We start from the raw sequence: 20,104 nt of genomic DNA on the forward strand, positions 1-20,104 counted from the left end.
GAAATAAAAAAAATAGAATTTTGACAACAAAATTTAGGGGTGCGATCATTATGCGAGTAAATACGGTATTTGAGTGTAACGAATCATTCATTCCTAGGACCTCTCAGGAATGGAACCACCTTCCCGGCGCAGTTGTTGCAATCAAGGACAACTCAAAGTTTCGTTCGGCCTTATTCAGACATCATTACCCCCGGATGCAATTAACTAATCACATTTGTTGTTTATTGCTGCTTTGTTTATTTACTTGTGTATGTTTTTTTTTTTACCCACTCCCCTCGGTAATACTTCGGTCTTGAGGTTACAATAAAATAAATAAACAAATAAATAAATATGACAGTTTTTCCTTTCGTCAACCTTCCTCCACCTTATGGGGTTCTGCAAAACTGCTTTGCCAATGAGTGCCTTGATATTTCTCAATCCAAACACTACTAACCATCATGCCAGAAGGCGATTGACATAATTACGATGTGAAAATCAATCTAGAAAAGTGCCCTGAATAGCTTGAAGCACGGATCCAACTCGGCGGCTTGTTAGCTGCAGCAAATTGTATTAAGACGGCAAGCTGGGCGAGTTGGTGATTGAACATGTTCCTGTGGGTGGGCAGCGCAACCCGGACGAAGGACGAAAGGAAGTACGCAACACGAGAGGAAATTGTAGCCGAGCAGAAGGAGATTTCAGTGTACAAATAGGATTTGTTTCCTGTTCCTTGAATTTTGAGTCAAGCGTGCTGTGCGATCCCTGGATAGCTCTGGTCTTAATGTTCTTCTATGATGCAAGGGCTGGCGATGGCATTGAAAAATGATTCGTGATGATGGCCATGTTGTGCTAGATGTGACTGTAAATTGATGGTAGCTGTGGTGCTGTCGAGAAGGTTGTCCCCACTTCGTTACTGTATTAGAAAACAGGATGAAAAACTGACAGTGTAGGCAGTAGAGCGAGCAATGCTGAGGGAATGACCTGTGGGAAGTGACGTGTTGGTGGGGATGTGCGAGGCACATAGTCAAACATATTGGCTAGTAATTAACCTCTTTCTGGCTAAGTGAACGTAACGTCATTAAGACACCAATCCAAACTTACTGTTCTGTGTTCTTTTAAAGTTCACAACTAAATGAAGCACAGCTTCTTTTGCATGCAGCTGCAACTCGGAGGGAGCGGATGTACATATCATTGAAATCTATCTTTCAAATTACCACGATTCAGTTGTGAGCGAAGGTGTGTACTGTATTTGCTTGCATAATTTTCGTATTACCACATTGGCCATCAAAATTAGAATTTTTTTCTTTCCTCCTAATATTTTCACCCTCAAATTGCTGCCGCGATAATCGTCTGCTTGTTGCAGCCGGTGATGGCATGTTGCAGCCAAGTACGTCGTCACTGTGCACAACCATAATTGAATACAAACTGCAAGTGGCAAGGTTTCCTCTATTTCATGAAGTTCCTGAGTTTTGTGTAAACAGCTAATGCCACAATTGTTTGTGTTACTTTTCCATAGGTTCCTATGGAAGCTACGTGGAAGCTGAAGGCTGCTGTTGACATTGGCGACGTGGCCATAGCAACACGGTGGAAGAACACATGAACGTGTCTGAGTGAGGCTGCTGCACCGACAATTTTTTGTGTGTCGTGGTTTGGCAAATAGCACGGATCATTATGTTAATGTCTGAATGATGCATGCAATAGCTAGAATAATGTTATAATGATTGTTTGGGACCAAAATAATGTTTAAAAGTATGCAGAAACTCCACTGGAGTTGTCTAAGTATGCATGAGCATACCACAAAATTTCAATTTTCCCATCCCCAAATTTAGGTTGGCCCACTCCAAAATTTCAAGTTGACCCACCTCCCAAATTTCAGGTTGGCCCACTTGCAAATTTTAAGTTGGCCCATCCCTACTATGAGCTTCCCCAGGCATTTTCTGTGGAGTCCTAGTATATTTATGGGTATTATCGCTGATCAATTTCTTTCTTTTTTTTTGCATTCAATTGTTCCTTACTGCTGTAAAGCTACCAAGCATCTACATTTACATTTTAATAATTATGAAATGTCTTTGCAAATTGCACATTTTTGCCCGGATACAAGGCGTGACACTGTTCGTGTGATGGGTTACAGTAGCAGACGGGATTCCCCCCCCCCAAGCAGTGCAGCGCTCCTGCTGCCATCCAAGGGAGGAAGCCCCATCTGGGGTTACACGGTCGGCTCGCTCGGCAGACGGGCGGTGCCGCTCAGACTCTGTTCTTCCTCTGTGCCTAGCAGTACTGGCTGCAAATAGGTGCTTTTGCAATTCCTGCTACTATAGGCTCTCTGCTCTTATAACAAAATAAATGTTGCTGGCTAGTAATATTTTGTGTGAGCTTTCCTGGGTCGGCACGAAAATGGTTAATTTAGCCGCTTCACTTTTCTTCTTTAGCACCTAGTATCTTGTGTTAAAAAATGTTTCCCACATATTTCTTGCACCCCCCCTCCCCCCCGCCCTTGCGGCGTTGCAGCAATTTCGTGTGAAAAAAGTGCAAGCTTTATGCGAATAAACACTTGGATTGCTGTTTGCCGGGTAGCTTTATGCTGGCCATACTTTTTAAGTGCAAACTAACCTTTAGAAACATGCTTTGCTATGCTAAGAATTTCGTTTATCTGCTGTGCGAAACAAGCACTCTTTTGGGGGGGGGGGACCTTGTGGACATGTATTTGCCACCCCCCTCTCCCTGCCCCGGGGTTCTGTGGTTCTTTATTATTAACATCTCGTTTCAATGGTTCTGATAGTCGACTGACCGTACGGCCTTCTTTTATGAAACTTGCCGCATTCGCTGCAGTCGCGTGTTCTTTTATAAATATTTTTTTTGCTTTTCTGAATATCGGCCATGCAAAAGTAACACGGTGGATAGGTGGGCGAGGTGGTGCAGCATTGTCAAAAAGCTTGCACGAGGACCGCACACGTTCTGCGCTTTCACTCTGCACGCGTGTGCGCAGTGCGTGTTCCTTTTCCTCATCTGCTGTCTTTCCTGTGCTCTTAAGTTTTTCTAATAATGATGATAACCAAGTAGCTTAATGTTTGCAGTTAAATGAGTGCATTTAGTTCTGTTAGCAACTCTTCCTTATTTATTTTTTCTTTTGATGACATTTGTAGTACAAAACTCCTGCAGATGATCAGTATTGCCAGAAATGGAGGCGATGCAGTGACAAAAAATGAAATGGGTGAGAAATGTTGAGGCTTTGACTGTTGCCCAATTCATCCATAATTTGTTTAGCGCGAAACGACGGACACAAGAAAGGCGACCAGGACAAGGTGCTACTCTCAACTGGCATCATTTTATTTCGTCACTCCTTTATAGGCAGCAGAAACTAGAGGACCATGCGCAGTGAGCACCATGTGCAGGAACCACCAACATCCGATCACAAGAGCGCACGCATGCGACAGAATTTTTGAATTCTGTCTATAAAGCTGTCTATAAAGGAGTGACGCAATAAAATGATGCCGGTTGAGAGTAGCGCCTTGTCCTGGTCGTCTTTCTTGTGTCCGTCGTTTTGCGCTAAACAAACTATTTGTGGATTCGCACCAACTAGCCCGCCTGCGCATTGTGCTGAATCCAATTCATCCACACAAGCACTTGCTCCTTACTTGTTTACCCACCTTGTATGTGAAATGTGGATGCTTAAAGTGCTCTAAAATGTACATTTGCTGCTACAAAGTGAAGTTGTAATTCAAGAAAGGTGCTTTAATATATGTCTCTGTGAATGCTGCCAGCATTTATATAATTGAGACACTAATTGAAAGCATCACTTTGTGTAAACGTAGCAAAAAGATCTTAAAGGGGTTCAGGCATCATTCCTCGATCTGTGTGACCAAGGGGATTAAGTGCAGATGTCTAGATGTGGACACTTTTATAGGGGACAAAGTTCTTTCACACTTTATTTAATGTACCTTCAGGACCAATAAGCATCAGAGAGGGTAGTGGGTTGCAAATCATCAGAAAAGTTAGAAGAAACAGAAAAAGAAAATTTTAAACCTATATTGATAGTCGGTACAGTCGACTCCCGATAATTCGAAGCCGCTTAATTGGAATTTTCGGTTAATTAGAAGTGAAGTGCTGGTCCCGTCAGTTTTGCATCTAATCCTATAGAAGAAATCGCTCGATAATTCGAAGTCCTCATCCAGTAATATTGTTTATTTAATTGGAAGTTAATTTTCAGCCGGGATCCTCGAGGTGACCGTCATTCTTTGGTAGAATGTGCAATTTTTCAAGTGTTGCAACAGTTTCGTGCTCCGCGTTGGTGTCATCGCCACCGCAGCCGCCCGCAACGCCATCCTTCTTGGAGCGGCGCGATTATTCACTGCTATGGCTGCCGTGGCCTCTGCGATCAACTCCGGCAGGAGGCAAAGCGGCTCCCGCCGGAGGCAACGCATGGGTGCCGTAGGTGCACGCAGCGCTGCATACTGGCAGTGGCGAGATTGTGCGAGATTAGCCTTGCAGCGTGCGCAGCGTATGTCGAGGCGTGTGTTGGTCGAGCGCCTTTGTGCGGGTAGCTCGTAGGCTAGGTTGTTCCACGGGTGATTCGGAATTGACTGTACCTAGTCGCGCAGTTTATAGCCATGGCAAACCGTGGCTCTTATCGCACGCTCGACCTGGCAACGAAAGTCGAGGTTTTGAAGGAAGTTGAGAAGGGAGGTGCCGCCAAACAAGACATAGCGCCGAAGTACAGGATCAAGCCGAACACGCTGTCAAACTACATCAAGAACAAGCGCACAATAATAGATGCATTTCAGAACGACAAGTTCAAGACTTCTCGGAAGCGAATGTGCACCGGCGCTTAGCCAGAGTTGGAGAAGGCTCTGCTGGTTTGGATTAGGGAGACCAGGAGCAACAAACTTCCTCTGAGCAGAGACATCGTTGCGATGAAAGCCCGAACGCTTGCAGCAACATTGGGGATCGATGACTTCGTTTCGTCAGATGGATGGCTGACGTGCTTTAAAGATCGCCATGACCTGGTTTTCAAGAGCGTGTGGGGGGAAAAGGCGTTCGTTAACCAGGAAACATGCGCCACGTGGAAGGACGGAAAGCTGCGTGAATATCTCGCTGAATACAGACCGGAAGACATCTTCAATGCAGATGAGACTGCATTCTTCTATCGGCTTCTACCAGAGAAGACCCTGACATTCAAGGACGACGACTGTGCTGGGGGCAAACGCAGCAAGGAGAGAGTGTCGGTGCTGATCGCGGCAAACATGACTGGCACGGAACGATGTTGGTTACTTGTGATTGGGAAAGCCGCGAAGCCGAGATGTTTTAAAGGCGTGAAGACGCTGCCTGTGGACTATGAGGTGAACAAAAAAGCATGGATAACGGTCGAAATCTTCAAGAGCTGCATAAGCAAATTGGACCGCAAGTTTGCTGCTTCGAACCGCAAGGCGTTGTTCCTTGTCGATCACTGCAGTGCTCACGTGAATGTGCCAGCCTTGAGTGCAATACGCCTCGCATTTTTGCCTGCAAACACAACGGCTGTTTTGCAGCCAATGGACCAAGGCATCATCAAGAATGTTAAAGTCCTGTACAGGTGGCACCTCCTCGAGCACATGATTTTGGGTACGGATAGCTCCACAAAGTACGAGGTGAGCCTGCTTAGTGCCATCCACATGTTGGCGCGAGCATGGGATCGCGTGAAGCAAGAAACAATCGCAAACTGCTTCAGGGCTTGTGGTTCTGTGGCAGCTTCGTCGGAGGATGCCTCTGAAATTTCAGCGGAGGAAGCGTCAACAAGCAAGCTTGACGGCACTGATTTTGGTGATGCTCTTGGGGACGTCAATTTTGAAGATTACGTCGCCGTAGACAAGGCGGTCGAAACGTGCGGTGCGCTGACGGATAGCAAAATTGTAGAGATTATTCGGCCCCAGGAAGCGACCCAGGAAAGCGACGATGACGTTGAAGGCGAGCCGCAACCTAAGGCTGCCGATGTAGCTGTGGGCCTTGCTCTCGCGGAGCGCTTCTTTGCCGCTGAAGGTAACGTGGAAGAAGCGTTCCGCCACATCTACAGCCTGCAGAACTTGCTTTCAGCAGCGCGATTCAGCAAGAAGCAAAGCAAGATGACCGACTGTTTTTCTTAGAGAAAATACTCGATTTCGCCACAAATAAAGTGCTGTTTTTTTGTGTTTTGTGCTTAATTGGAAGATAGTTTAATTCGAAGTTTTTTGCGGTCCCCGTGAACTTCGTATTAACGGGAGTCGACTGTATATGTAAGCCAAGGCATTTTCGAAAAGGTAATGCTTCTCTAATGTTTATTTGTGTAGGAAGGCAATTATGCTGTTCAAATGACCGTGGTAAGCACGACTAAATATAGTTATTTACAGAAAATTCCTTTGTGTTTTTATTCATAGTACAAGTGAAATAAACATAACGCGGAGGCAATATAAACTGACTGCAGAGGTGAGGAGAATGGAATATTGCGTTGAAAATGCTGAAACCAAACCATGGGATGCAAGGGAGGATTCGGGTTGATTTCATGGCAGATGTACTCTCAGTTCTATCATTCGAATGAACGGTTATTTTCACACATTTATGGTCCGGCCACTTCTAGCCATTTTCACTATTATCAGTCACTCAGTCAATCTTTAGTTTATTTCTGCACCTATTAGCAATCATGACTTGGATTTTAAGCTGAAGCAGCATACCCTAGTGTAAAACAAATAAGCATATTGAAATATATTGGAAGTTGACTTGAAGATTATGCAGGAGCTTGATATTGGATTAGTTGGCAATACATAATGAAAAAGATTGACACCCACAAACTGAATAATGTGCTCAACTGTCTTGTCCCCCACCAATGTTTGTGAAGGACTTAGTTCTGTCTAGAGAAGGACCTAATGCTTGTGATGCGAATTCGTGAGAATTTTTTTTACCATTTTTTACACTTAGCTTACAATAACTGCAGCTTGCAAAAATGCTAAGTCTACAACACTTACAGTGAAGTGTGACTGGGATTAAGTCGTCAAACACAAAAACACAGGACAAGCTTGCTGTGTTTTTGTGTTCACGTGACTTTGTCCCAGTCTTGCTGCGCTCTACTGAGCAAGTAATGGGAGCCAACTCGGCTAAATCTCAAGTGTTGGTTCTCTGGCACGATTCGCTCTGCTGTCCCAGAGTTGCAGAGCCTCGGGGGTTTGGGGGCATTTGGGCGATCGTTCAGGTGAGCCTTGGTATGCTCCTAATTAATAGAATAATTGTGCCTGTGTTCGCCATGTCTTTTTGCTTCAACTCGTTCTATTCCTCTCAGCCTGTCATCCAACATCAATGTCCAGGCCTCTCCCGTCGGTCACTCCTGTGCTGCACCAGCTGACCCCAACTTTGCGGCACCTGTGATGGCCTCATTTCATCGCATCGTGTAGTCGTCTTCGGCTCTGCTACCTTCCTCCTCTTGTTTCTGTGGCTCTAATGGCTAGCATAGGGCAGCTCTGTTTTGTGTCTGTGAAAACCAGGCAGCTAAAAGGTGCCCACCAGGAAGACTGCCAAGGATGGGCGTGCACTTCCAGGTTGATTTATTCAAAGGAAACATGGCAAACCATATGGGCTGGTTGCGCCTGTTACCATTTTGAAGAAAATATAAGTTGACCAACACCAGCGTTGTCATTCAGGTGTTATTCAGGAGCGATATCGTAGCTGAGAAAAAAATTACATTTGCTGAATAATTAAACTGTTCCATTTTCTTATTGATTTGGGGGTAAAGGATTCGTAGAAAAAAGTGTTTCTCCTGCATTTTATATCATTATATTCAAATGATGTGCGCTTATTTTCTTTTTATTTTCTTGTTTTTTGGGCAGGTGGACATGATGTGTGTGAATACGCAAAGCTTGTTTACTCTGAAAGGGTGAAAATGTGTTTTATTAGATCTTATGTTGCAAGAAAGCTGCGAGGTTGTTTGAACAGTACAAGCCCTGTCAAGCCTTTGTGGCTTTTTTTCTTTGCCTCCAGCATGTGTATTTGTTGTTTCTGTATTTATGCTGAAAAAAAAAAATGTGGTGGTGATGCCTGTGCTGCCCTCTTGTGGTAGGTGGTTGAGGTGCGGCATACCAGAAGGGCACGGTCAAGTTTATGATGACAGGATCCTGTAGTAGGTCTAATCGGCTGCAGTTCAGTTGTAGAAAAAGTAGCTGTGATCTAAAAATAGTGTTGTTGGTCACTGTTCCAAGTTTGCTTGTGTGCCAAGTCTAAAGGCAATTGTTAACAAAGTGCATAGATATCCCACAAGAAGTGTGTGCTCAGTAACAAAAATTGTGTAGCATGCTCCCCCTTTGTGTTCGTAGAAGTTTTATGAATTTAAAAGTTCACAGGCTGGCAGGTACGCCTTAACAAGTGTGTAAAGATTAAAAGATTGCTTGTATAGTTGGGAAGATGGAAACATTGCTGCACCTGCTGAGTGACGAGGTGCGCTGTGCGGCAGAGTGCTGGCATGTGGCTATCCCGTGTGTTGCGCCTGTCCATGTGAATGCGTTTGCCATCAAACGTGCCAAAATAAATCGTTCATCATTTCGGTGTTTTACAGGTGATGTCCTCATTGATTTCACGAAGCCGTGGCAGGTGGAAGCACAGATGAAGATGTGCTTCAACCATGGACTTGCGAATGTGGTGTTGTGTTTACGACAGGCACATCGTTCTTCATTTTTGTGGACTCCTCCGAGAGGAACAGTGTCATATTTCGTGCCTGTCTGTAGTTGCTGGCTTTGAAATGCAAGTGTCTCGGGTGGGGACGTAAGCGAGCATTCACCTCCGCCTGGCAATTGTTTCGGTTATTTTATTGCCCAGATGTCTGTCGTTACTACGAACGAGAGTTGTGCTTTCTTTTCTTCTTGGGACAAGGCTCTGTCAAACCAAGACATCGCCTCTATTGCAAATGGGAGTCATGTACTGGATCGGTCACTATCGGGGAAGTCACCTTCGGGGGATTGGCAAAGCCAGCGTGCATCACTTGAACGAAACGGTGTGTTGCACGGTATGTTTGGCAAAAGTGACCGATCGATAATGTGGCTCGTGTTTGCCAGTTGGATCTTCCCAAAATGTGTGTATATTGTTTTGATCGAGCTAGCTTCGTTATCTGTGGGTGCAATAATTACTGGTTGGCAGTAATTTATTCTGATGGTTCAATATTGCGGAGTTGCTGCTTAAGTCGTACGAGTTTCAATTCTTGATATGCTACCGTGTTCTGTGTTGAAATTTTTTAATTTTCTATTCTTCATACTTGCTCCCAATTTGGGGGCTTTTATCTGTTTATGAAAGTGATGATAATCAGCTGCTGAAAACGAGGCATTGTTGTATGCACTTCCACAACCTTAAGTGCGAGCTTTACTTGTGCAGAGCTCGCATGTAGTGAGCTGCCTGCATTAGCTGCTGTGTAGCGGTGCATGTAGGGCTGCAGTAAGAGCAAATTGTGACGTGGTGTTTTTGATTGTCTCTGTTGCGTAATCAGATGCCCAACCTCGAAATTAAGAAGTGCGGGATAAGGTGCTGCGAGTGCCACGGTGAATTGGTCGTGCTTGCCCTCGATGCATGTAGGGCCCACGGAGGATGTGCCGCCGGACGACTTCCCGTGGCAAAAGGTGTCGGTGAGCCTGCAGAGCGTGGCCGACTCGGGGGAGCCTTTCGCCGCAGAGTCTCCTTGCGCTGTGCCACGTGCGGGCAAGCCCGTCTTCTGCCCGGTCTGCTACCGTGAATTCAAGATGCGCCGCCACATGGTGGTCCACATGCGCAGTGCCCACAACGTGAACCCGACCACCATCCTGCACATGCCCTACCTCCGGGATCGGCAGGTACCTGTGCTCTGCTTCCTGCGTGCGGTACGGTCGATCCTGGACAGATGAAACTCCAAGGACGTCGCAAAGTAGATAGTACGAATGATAAAACATTCCTCTCTGAAGCTTACCTGAAAGCTTCGCACAACTAGGACAGTTTCGTAAAATTGCTAAAAGCGGGAATTTACCGATTTGCTTCTTCGAGCCCGTGTCGACCGCACAAAAGTTTATTTACTATTTTGTACACTGATGACACAAGTCATTCGCAACGTGGAGTCGCCTTTGACACGGTGACTGCAGCGTTAACGCCAAAAGCTTGCATTGCCAAGACACAAAACCACAGTGTGCCTCGCGTGCGCTTCGGAAATACTTGTTCTGCTTTCTTATTTGGGACGGGGTCAAATCAGCCTGTATGAATATGCATTCTGTGGTGCACGCGATGTGCCGTTAAATGGCCGATCGGCAGGATGGTAACCACGTCCCGTAACCGGTCGTCCTTGTTTCTTGGCCATTCTAAGTCTACCAATTCCTTTTTGCATGTCGCTCGGGGCCCCGACGCCTCTCGATCCCTCCAACCGCTGCATTAGTTTGCCGACACGTGCCATTAGTTTTGGAAGTGACCTTCGGCTTGCAGAACACTTATCCATTCCCACTCGCGTGTGGCTGTGCAAGTACGAGTGAAACTGTGTTCAGTGCAGGCATGCAAATTGCAAGCATATTTAGTGCCAGCAAACAAGGACGGAAGGGAGACGACAACACAATGCGCTAACTTCAACAACTTGATTTTCAGCAAATACACCTATATAACCCATGCACAGTGGCGCCACCTTATCCAAATCTTACCCATCCAAAAAAGCCGTTTCCTTATCTAACAGGTCGATTGAAGGGGCACTAACACACGTGTCTCTATTCCGCCAGATAGCCTGAGCTTCAATGATCTCTCGCACGTCTTTATCTTTGTGCTTCGCAAGAGCCCGGCAGGATTCATGCACTGGCGCACAGCCGCATTCTTGACAGTGGGTTGACATATGACCGTATTGCTTATTTTTCAGTTTGGCAATGTTCCCGTAATCGGTCGTTAAGACATCTCCCTGTCTGTCCAATGTATTTTTTCCCACAGGACAGCAGAAGCTCGTATACAACAGTCTCTATGCATCCCGCTGGCGCTTTTCGATGATTCGTAGAGCGCCCGGCAGCTGGCTTACGGTATGGGTCTGTCAATCGACGTATTTTTGCCAGCTTTTCTGGTGCGGAAAAGACCACTTTTGTGTCCACCCGGCTAGCCATTTTCTTAAGTTTATGTGCAGTTCTATGCAGGTAGGGCACTACTGCTACCTTCCTTCTACGTTCCGTCCCTTGATTTGCTGTGTCCTGAATCGTGCTATCTGACCTGCACCTTTTTAGCAGCCCCTCGACGACCGAAACTTGCACCGATTCCGGAAACCCTGCTGCTGATAACCTGCTCGATTGATCCATAAGGCTCGTATAGATCTTGTGGTGGCAAGACTTCTTTAGAGCATTTCCAAAGCATAAGTTGGCTGTGCTCCTCTTGACGAGCTTCGAGTGGGCTGACCTATACGATAACAGGGGCTTATTAGCTCTAGGTTTATACTCCCAACACGTGTGCCGTTCCATGAATTCGAGCTGAATATCTAGGAAGCGCAGCACGTTAATGGAGGGCTCTTCAGTCGTGAGAGTAAGTGGGCTAAGGCCTGCAGAAAATACTTCATAAAGCTCGCCTACTGTAAAACGTGCATCTGGTTCAAGAAGAATGAGATAGTCATCAACGTATCTGACAACTTTAACCACCCTGTGCTCCGACAAGGTACGGGACAGGTTTCTGTTATGGTGAGCTAGAAAAATGTCACTTAGTATGGGCGCCAAACATGACCCGATGCAAACCCCTTGCTTTTGAATGAATATGTCATTCCATGCTGCATATGTAGAGTGAAGGTAGCAACTAAGCATATCTAGAAAGCCCTGAACGGACAAACCGGCTGAATTTTGGAACGAAACCACGCCATACTCGTCTATGCACTCTTCTACACAAGTTATTAGTTTCTTTTGAGGCAAGGAGTAGTAAAAGTCCTTTATGTCAAAGGAGCAAGCTGATAAGCTTTTGTCAGAATTTTCTTTCAGAAAATCTACGATTTCTGCAGAGCTCCTAACCAAAAATGGGTCGTCAATATTAAGAATTCGCAGCTTATCTTGCAAGAAAAGAGCGAACTTTTTCTGCCATGATCCTGTTTCTGAAACTATTACCCTTAATGGGTAATCTGGTTTGTGCGTCTTCGCACTAAACATAATTTGAAGGCAACCAGACTTTGCGTTGTCAATTTCACGAACCAACTGACTAAGGTCTGCCTTCTTACAAATATGCTTTGCTTCTAGCCTGATTTTTCTGAGAGATACATTACTACACTGGTCGAACACAGAGGCAATCGCAGAGCAGGCTTTCGTATTAAAATCACCTTCCTTGAGGACAACAAAGCCACCTTCCTTGTCCGCTGGCAAAACACACAGACCGTTCTGCCTCAAAAACGAAGTTGCGCACTTAACCTGTACACGTGAGACCATCGGTTTGTTGCGCGAAACCACGTCGACCCCTTCGGAGATACATCGATTCACTTCACCTTGTGGAGCGCACCTTGAAATCCTTCGCACAATGCTTAGAAGTTCCGGCGCGCTCAACCTTGGTTCTACGGCGAACTTGGGGCCAAGTTGAAGAACACCTTCAACGTAGTCTGGAAGACTAACCTCGCCGAAGGTCCTGACGCCACAAGGTCCGGTAGGTTTCTTCTTAGGGATGCTGTCACGCAGGCCGGGTAAGGTCCTCTGCCACAGAAATTCCGTGCCGCTACTGATGATCGTGAGGAAGTCGGTCCACTTCCTGCAGGCACCCTGTTTTCTCCCTGGAGCGTCCAGCGTCGCTCTCCGCAAACCTTTCACCACCCTCGCTTGCCTTTGCCACTCACTTCTCATTATCTTTAGGACTCTGATGCCATGGCCAACGGAAGGAGCAAGACCACCAAACAACCACAGGGCTTCGTTGGGCAAATGTTTGCAGCGAATGTAGAAGGAAAGTGACCGAGCTTGGCAATTGGTGTAGATGAGGAGGGGGGCCACTAACACGGATTTAATGATGAACACAGAAAAGAGCCCGATGTACTAGAAATAAATTGTAGCATTGCCATTTGTTGGGCGTGTTGGTATATTGAAAGCATATTTAGCGCCAGCAAATAAGGACGGAAGGGAGACGACAACAAAACACAACATATGTCGATTGACAGACCCATACCGTAAGCCAGCTGCCGGGTGCTCTACGAATCATCGAAAAGCGCCAGTGGGATGCATAGAGACTGTTGTATATGAGCTTCCGTTGTCCTGTGGGAAAAAATACATCGGACAGACAGGGAGATGTCTTAACGACCGATTATGGGAACATTGCCAAACTGAAAAATAAGCAATACGGTCATCTGTCAACCCACTGTCAAGAATGCGGCTGTGCGCCTGTGTATGAATCCTGCCGGGTTCTTGCGAAGCACAAAGATAAAGACGTGCGAGAGATCATTGAAGCTCAGGCTATCTGGTGGAATAGAGACACGTGTGTTAGTGCCCCTTCAATCGACCTGTTAGATAAGGAAACGGCTTTTTTGGATGGGTAAGATTTGTATAAGGTGGCGCCACTGTGCATAAGTTATATAGGTGTATTTGCTGAAAATCAAGTTGTTGAAGTTAGCACATTGTGTTGTCGTCTCCCTTCCGTCCTTGTTTGCTGGCGCTAAATATGCTTTCAATATACCGACACGCCCAACAAATGGCAATGATGCAAATTGCAGTGTGGTGAGTCTTGCACGCCGCAACGGTCTTTCTGTGAAGGCCTGCTGTGTGGCACGTGCACTAGTTTTGTTAAAGCCCAAGTACGATCTGAAAGCCCGTGCCGAGGGGAAGAGACACCTGGCAGCCACACATCTCTGGTTTGGCATCGCATTCCCAGAGGAGCTCAGTGATAACGTCGACTGTGGTCCACTCATTCCTGTGAAATTGATATTGGACTGGGATGTCCCTTGTGCTCTTGAAGCATAGTGGTGTGCTGCTCTGGCCGATTGTAAACCGTTCGCACGAGCCACGTGCACTGTAAATGAAACTGAGAAACACCCTTTTCATTTTTCTTCAATGTCTTGTCAGTACTGCCTTTCAGATTAAATGTCTCGTCTCGTAGCACACTTGCAGGGCAACGGTACTGGATTCATTACATCTACTGTGGTGGTGATACAGGCATAGTGCAGTGCTGTGGGGTGCCTGGGATTTCCAAGGCGATTGTACAGCTGTTTGATACAGACAGCAATTCGGTTTGTCGGGGATCGGCTGTATATGTTTAACTTTGTGGTGGCATCCGTCCCGTGACAATGAAATGAGCCCCTGCCGGCTCAAGCGTTGTAGTGGCAGCGAAGACTCGAAACAGGAGCCCCTTTATTGGGCAGGCTTTTGGCCAGAAAGGCAAGCAACTCTCAATTAAGTCGCAATGATAGTGATCGTCACTTGTCGAATATTATTTAATGGGTCCACCTGCTATTCAAACATTGCAGAGTGCTTGCATTCATTCGAGAAGCAGTGGCATACTCTGTGGGATGCGGGCTCAGTCTTCTTAGACAGGCAATAGAACTGGCAACAGCAATCGCAGAACATAAGCTAACTCTGCCTTGCACCTTGATGGCAGTGATATTTTTGTGAAAACTGGCATTTAGTAAAAGGACAACATGGGACAGTATTCCTGACCAAAACACATTGCATTGTTTCCAGCAAGGTAGAAATGTTCAATTAAAGTTGCATTCTAAAACTGGTACAACGCAACATAGAAAGAAACGGGCAGCTGGCCAGATGAAGAAACGGCGCTGTTCCTTCATCTGGCCGGCTTGGCCCGTTCCTTCCTTTCTGTGTTGTGCTGTACCAGTTTTAGAATGCAATACCAACTCACCCAATCCTCAACCCTAATCAATTAAACTTGAGTGCTAAAAGAAATTTCAGCACATCACACTGTTTCGTTGAAAACGGTGATGTTTAAGCATAAGTGTATTACCATTGCACTGAGATGGCTCGGAGCGTCTACCAACCTGGAAAACCTGGAATCGTCGGGGAATTTCTAAGCATCTGCAAAAGCAATGGAATTTAGGAGTTTTTCATTTTAGGGAGTAAAGTTGTGGAGCATAACTGAATAAACTGCCCAGGGTGCAAATTCATGTTGGACGGTTTCCTGCAAAGTTCTTAGGCTCCTTGAAGCACTGCAAGTCAGCTTTCCTACGCAGTATACCAATTTCCATCACTACAATGGAGGAATCGATTCATAAGTTTGTTTATTTATTACATACTGCCAATCCCAATGGGGAGGGCAAAACAAAACGAGAGAGAAAAACAATTGCAAATAAAATGTCAATACGCACTTACAGATTTTATAGAATATTGTTTGGGGTTGAGGGAGCAAAAATCATGTAGTAAAAACATTACGGACAGGCATACAGCACTTAAGGATCACATTCAAGAATTGTGCTGGCACAAAAGAAAAGTAGACATTTTAACTGTGGGTGGTACGTAAGTGATTTTTAAGTAATGCTCAGAATTTACTCAAATTGTTACTAGTTATACATTCGGGTAATCTATTCCATTCTCTAATTGCCTGTGGAAAGAAAGAATATCTGAGACAGCTTGTGTTGAAACAGTATTCTTGTAATGTTAGTAGATGTTTGTGGCGCGATAGTCTAATTTCGCGTTTAGATATAAATCTTGAGCTGTCGATCTCCAGCTGCTTATGAAGGAGTAGGAACAGCTTGTGAATTTAGCACGATTACTTAAAGTAAGAGTCCAGATCTTTCAGGTAATACTGAGGGTGAATTGAACAGACCGAATGGAATTTGTTGTAGACAAACCTGACTTTTCTTTGTACACCTTCCAACTTGTTAATTAAGTTGTTTGTGGTCGGGAACCAAAGTATGTTTGCATATTCTAGCATAGGTCAAATAAAGGTGCTGTAGGCTAAGAGCTTTGCTTTAGGTGATGCAGATCGGAGTCTCCTTTTAATCTAAGGCGGACACGATGCAACGCAGTTCACGGGTGCCTCCCATCTAAACTCACTTGAAGTCACTAATCCAAGGTACTTGTGTTGCTTGGCTGTAGTTGTGGGTCACCAGTCGGGAAAATGTGATGTATTTTGTTTACATCTTATTCTTGGCAAAATAGATTTTCTTAAATTAAAAGTCATCTGCCATTCCGCACAACATGCTGATACAGTCGACTCCCTATAATTCGAAGCCGCTTAATTGGAATTTTCGGTTAATTAGAAGTGAAGTGCTGGTCCCGTCAGTTTTGCATGTAATCCTATAGAAGAAATCGCTCGATAATTCGAAGTCCTCATCCAGTAATATTGTTTAATTGGAAGTTAATTTTCAGCCGGGATCCTCGAGGTGACTGTCATTCTTTGGTAGAATGTGCAATTTTTCAAGTCTTGCAACAGTTCCGTGCTCCGCGTTGGTGTCATCGCCACTGCAGCCGCCCGCAACGCCGTCCTTCTTGGAGCAGCGCGATTATTCATTGCTACGGCTGCCGTGACCTCCGCGATCAACTCCGGCGGGAGGCGACGCGGCTGGAGAAGGACATGGAAACAGTTTTAGAGAAATTAATGTTCATTTGCCATTCCTTGCACCACCTACAAAATTTTGCAAAGCAGTCATTAAGTAAATCATGATCCATTGGTGTGTTAATACTATGATAGAGGACGCAATCATCAGCGTAAAGACGAATACTAACGGACACGCAATGCGGCAAGTCATTAATATATAATAAGAAAAGAAGCGGGCCTAAAACAGAACCTTGTGGGACGCCAGATGAAACACTGACAGGATAGGAAATAGAGCCGTTAAATTGCACAGACTGAGAACGCTGGGTTAGGAAGCTATGTATCCAACCAACCAGAGAAGGGTTATTTAGAATGGAGTTAAGCTTGTAGAGGAGTTTTGGGTGTGGGATGGTGTCGAAAGCTTTGGATAAGTTAACAAAAATGCCGTCAATCTGTCCGCCTAAATCTAATGACTGACAAATATCGTGCGTGAATTCGATTAGTTGGGTAGTGGTGCTATATCCGCGACGGAAACCATGTTGGTAATTGGATAGGATATTGTGGCTTTCAAGAAATTCCGTGATGTGTTTAAAAATTATATGTTCGAGTAACTTGCATGAGTGGGCAGTTAATGAAATGGGTCTGTAGTTCTGCAGAAGTTGAGCGTTACCGGATTTGTATATCGGAATGACCATTGCAAGCTTCCAGGATTGGGGAATAGTGGAGGTGGATAATGATTTACAGAAAATAACGGAGAGGTATCTGCTTGTCCAAAGGGAGTAGTGAACGAGGAAAGAATTGGGTATGTCATCTGGGCTGAGCTCTTTTTAGTATCTAAATGGAGGATCATGTTCAGAACACCTGAGCTAGAGACGACGATGTTTTAATAGGAGGGTATGAGTCACAGCTAAAAGGTGGAAGTGAAGAGTTATCCTGTGTGAACACGGAATGAAAATAGGTGTTAAAAGCGGAAGCAATCGTGAGTGAATCTGAAACTGCCACGTCCTTAACAACTAAAGTGTTAGTTGTGCTGTTACTTGGCATTATCATTTTCCAGAACATACGAGGGTTTGTTTTCATTAATTTTGGCAAAGTAACAGCATGGTAGAAATTCTTGGCAGATGTTAGTTTCTGGCGCAGTTTCTTCATGGCATCATTGAACTCTGCAATTTTGTCAGGGTTACCATTTCTTTTAGAATTGCGCCATCGCGAAACACGATGCAATAAATGCAGCAGTCCTCTTGTCAACTGCGGTGAATTAATATTTTTCTTTTTTGTCTTCAGGGGAACAAATTGGTTAATACATGTTTCAACACTATTCTCAAAAAACCCTACGGCAACATTGACATCATTGTTCAAAGATAATTAATTAAAGTTCTCAAACGATTCGCTGAGTGTGTCGGTAATTGCAGCATCATCAGCGTGGCTAAAATCACGAAAAGTGCAGTACTCAATCTGCGGTTTGGGAACAATACAGCAAACCGAGAACAGTACGGCTTTGTGGTCAGAAATCCCGTCAGTAACGCAGCACTGGAAGCCACCCTCGTAAAGTCTTGAGCTAAGCAAAACTAAATCTAGGACAGCCGTTTCCCTGGTGTTCTCGTGGACAATCTGTTTAAGACCGAGTGATAGGGAAAGGCGCAATAATTTTCTTGAGAGTGACACGTCGCAGCCGGTAATGGTAAGAGAGGGCCAGTGAATGCCTGGTGCATTGAAATCTCCCATAAGTATTATATTTGATGATTTCAAATCATGCAGAATGTTGCTAAGAAAATTGCTTTTGTGCAAGATTCATTTGGAAAGGTCATTCGTGCTAATTGGAGTGTTTTACCGGCCTCCTGGCTCTTGTGGTGATCAGTTCGCTTTTCTTGATCACCACAAGAGCCAGGAGGCCGGTAAAACACTCCAATTAGCTCGGATGACCTTTCCAAATGAATCTTGCACAAAAGCAATTCAATTTCACATGGGGTTTCAAGGATTGAAAACTTCAGGTGGGACTGTATATAGAGGGCTACACCGCCGCCTCTACCATTTGGTCTGTCAACTCTTACCAACGTGTATCCACTTAACGCAACTTCAGAGTCGAATATGCCGTCATGTAGCCATGTTTCCGTAATGCCTATAATATGGGGGGAATGAGCAGTTACTAGAGAGATGAAGTCTGACAACTTATTGAGAAGGCTTCTTGCGTTAATACCGTAAAAACCCGCGTATAATACGAACCCAAATATAATACGAGGTGAAATTTCTGGGATGAGAAATGGAAAAAAAAGTTTTACCCGCGTATAATACGAGTGAGAGAAACTCGGGGAAAACATTTATTTAAATCGGACTCAGCACTTCATTCACTGTCGTCCTCCGCTGCGCCTTCATCGGACAATTCCTTGTCTGGCATATCCTCCCAGAGGTACTCGTCCTCGGTGCCATCGAGCGCGTTCCAGATCCCGCACTTCTTGAAAGCGCCACGCACAAGGTCTTCTGGGATGCTCGCCCATGCGTCCACGATCCACTTGCACAGCGTGGCTGGCGATGCCCGCTTCAGCCGCCCAGTCGGCGTCACTGCAGGTTCACCTGACCGCATCCACTCTGCGTAGCACCGCTTCACCGCGTCCTTGAAAGGCTTGTTGACGCAAACATCTAGAGGCTGCAGCTGAGACGTCATCCCACCCAGGATAACGACGAGTTCAGTATTACAATCACGCAACAGCTTCTTCACCGAGTCGGCCAAATGGCCACGAAACACGTCCAGCACGAGGATGGACGGGAACGACAACAGTGCACCGGGCCGCCTACACCAAACGGACTTTATCCAGTCGAGCACAAGACTCCCATTCATCCACCCTTTCTCATGGCATTTAACGCTGACATTTTTCGGCAGCTCACCTTTCAGCATTGTCTTGCGCTTGAAGACGACATAGGGCGGGAGCTTGTGGCCGTCTGCCGTGCATGACAACATGACGGTAACACGCGTCTTCTCGTTCCCAGTGGACCGGACACAAACTTGCTTCGAGCCCTTTTCGTGCACGGTGAGGGGTGATGGCATGTCCAGATAAACTGGTGTTTGGTCAGCATTGTCGATTTGCCCTAGCTGAAAGTTCAACTTGCGCAACGAAATAACGTGGCGCTGGAAAGCCACCAGTAACTCTTCAAACGATTCCGGCAGCTTTTGCGAAATTGAAGTTCTCGGGCGCAATGAAAATCCTGCACGGCACATATACCGATAAATCCAATGCTTGCTTGCTTGCTTTGAAGGTGGAGCTCGTTGGCCGTTTTTCTCTCGCAAGCTCAATAGCTTTTGCCTGCATGAGCTCCACGCTCTCAGCAAGATGCGCGGCTCGTTGTTCTCGGACGAATTCCATCAGTTTGAGTTCAATTTCCGGGAATGTCCCATTCTTCGGGCTGCGAAAGCTTCTTCGCGTTCTGCTGCACTCGAAAAGTGCTTCTTTTTGCCGTCGCCATCAGCGGATGCTTCCCTCGGTGACGCCAAACTGCCTCCCGGCCGCACTGTTGCCGATTTCCTCTGCTGCTAAAATCACATTTCGCTTGAAAGCTGCCGAGTACTGCTTCCGTGCCCCCGACATCGTGCTCCTTCACTAAAAACGATGCACTTCGCTCAGCGCAGTTAACACATGAACTGCCAAGGTCTGCACTCAACAAAGAAAGAAACGATGCCGTAGCCATGCTGCAATAGCGAAGGCAAGCCGTAGCCAGGCAGCAATAACAAAGC

At 45.7% G+C, this 20,104-nt stretch overlaps 1 protein-coding gene across 5 annotated transcripts in view; it reads left to right on the forward strand.

Annotated features, from left to right (window-relative positions):
• The window catches only part of LOC135902230 (zinc finger protein 354A-like), a 77,542-nt gene that overhangs the window by 1,182 nt on the left and 56,256 nt on the right, over positions 1-20,104 (forward strand). Inside the window, exons 2-5 of one of the 5 annotated variants that reach the window (XM_070529397.1) lie at positions 1,493-1,586; positions 2,108-2,267; positions 8,525-8,971; positions 9,532-9,785. In XM_070529397.1, coding sequence (XP_070385498.1) covers positions 8,785-8,971; positions 9,532-9,785 — 441 coding nt within the window. In that variant the 5' untranslated portion in view covers positions 1,493-1,586; positions 2,108-2,267; positions 8,525-8,784. Of the gene's footprint in view, positions 1-1,492; positions 1,587-2,107; positions 2,268-3,283; positions 7,367-8,524; positions 8,972-9,531; positions 9,786-20,104 lie in introns of those variants that run through there. The other 4 variants (XM_070529399.1, XM_070529398.1, XM_070529400.1 and 1 more) reach the window with 4 other exon arrangements.

The sequence above is a fragment of the Dermacentor albipictus genome, unplaced genomic scaffold (assembly GCF_038994185.2).
Source record: "Dermacentor albipictus isolate Rhodes 1998 colony unplaced genomic scaffold, USDA_Dalb.pri_finalv2 scaffold_21, whole genome shotgun sequence".
NCBI classification, from domain to species: Eukaryota; Metazoa; Arthropoda; class Arachnida; order Ixodida; family Ixodidae; genus Dermacentor; species Dermacentor albipictus.